At 58.6% G+C, this 1,050-nt stretch overlaps 1 protein-coding gene across 1 annotated transcript in view; it reads left to right on the top strand.

The window, feature by feature from the left end:
• Positions 1-484: 484 nt before the first annotated feature.
• Positions 485-1,050, top strand: part of UBE2D4 (ubiquitin-conjugating enzyme E2D 4 (putative)) — a 21,044-nt gene continuing 20,478 nt past the window's right edge. Inside the window, exon 1 of the mRNA XM_005882901.2 lies at positions 485-568. Coding sequence (XP_005882963.1) covers positions 500-568 — 69 coding nt within the window. The 5' untranslated portion in view covers positions 485-499. The remainder of the gene's footprint in view (positions 569-1,050) is intronic.

Raw genomic sequence — 1,050 nt, 5'->3', positions numbered from 1 at the left:
CAGAGGATCTGAGGAAGCCAGGCCTCCCAGGCTGAACTCTGTCAGGGAAGCCTGTAGAACAGACACCTCTGGATGTGTGGACTGCCCCCAGATCTGTACACAGCATAAAGGCATAGTTCTCTTTATGAAACAGCATAATGTGCACTAAAGGTTTTGTGACCCTAGCTTTGCAGTGGGGACTTACAGATTTGCACCAACTTCAGACTTGTGGGGTCATTCACAAGTAGCTGGAACTGCAAACATCAAGTTTGCACTAATGCCACCTTCTCCAGGGACACGGTGCAGGGCCCCTGCCTCAGAGAAGGGCACCCCAGCCTGGCACTGAGTCCCCTTCTGACCACGCCTGCCAGGTAGAGGGCCTGGATGCCAGAGGCACCATCCCTTTCTTAAGGCCTCAAGGCTTCCCCACCCAGGCTCAGCCACCTGCAGGCTGCCCCGCCCTGAGGGCCGGCCGCGGGGGACCTTGACCCCCTGGTGAATCAGCACGGCCTTCGGAGGGATGGGCCCTTGTTTATCCATTTATGAGCTCAAAGTACTGACCACTGCTCCCCAAGCCGAGAGGCAGCAGGTAAGGCGGGAAGTGCCGTGACAGCTGGTCAGAGCCTGTCACTGTTGGGGGGGAGGGGGAGCCAGCTCCCCCCACCGCTCATCCCCCGCCCCGGGCCTGGCCCACCACCTCCACCCGCAGGGCAGGCCCGCACCCGCAGGCCCGCACCTGTACAGGCCCGAGAAGTGGAAGATGCACAACTTGATCCGTACCACACGCACCAGGTTTGCGCCCGCGGGAGGGTGGACAACAGTCAAATGACGACTCCACCAGCTCCAGCCATGACCTTGAGTCGAGTCTTCCTCCGCCGGAGCCAGGGAGCCGGACGGGCATTCCCGGCTCACCGACCACATTCCCAAAACAAACAGTAACCCTAACGCATGCAGGAGGTCTCATTTTGCAAGTAGGATTTCTTAAAAATGGCAAACTCTGTCTGACACCATCGTTTCCTCGAGAAAAGAACATTTAATACGGAGCCGGCAGAAGGTAGGGAAGGTCAGACC

This window comes from Myotis brandtii, unplaced genomic scaffold (genome assembly GCF_000412655.1).
Source record: "Myotis brandtii unplaced genomic scaffold, ASM41265v1 scaffold743, whole genome shotgun sequence".
NCBI lineage: Eukaryota > Metazoa > Chordata > Mammalia > Chiroptera > Vespertilionidae > Myotis > Myotis brandtii.
This window is presented reverse-complemented; position numbering and strand designations above follow the sequence as displayed.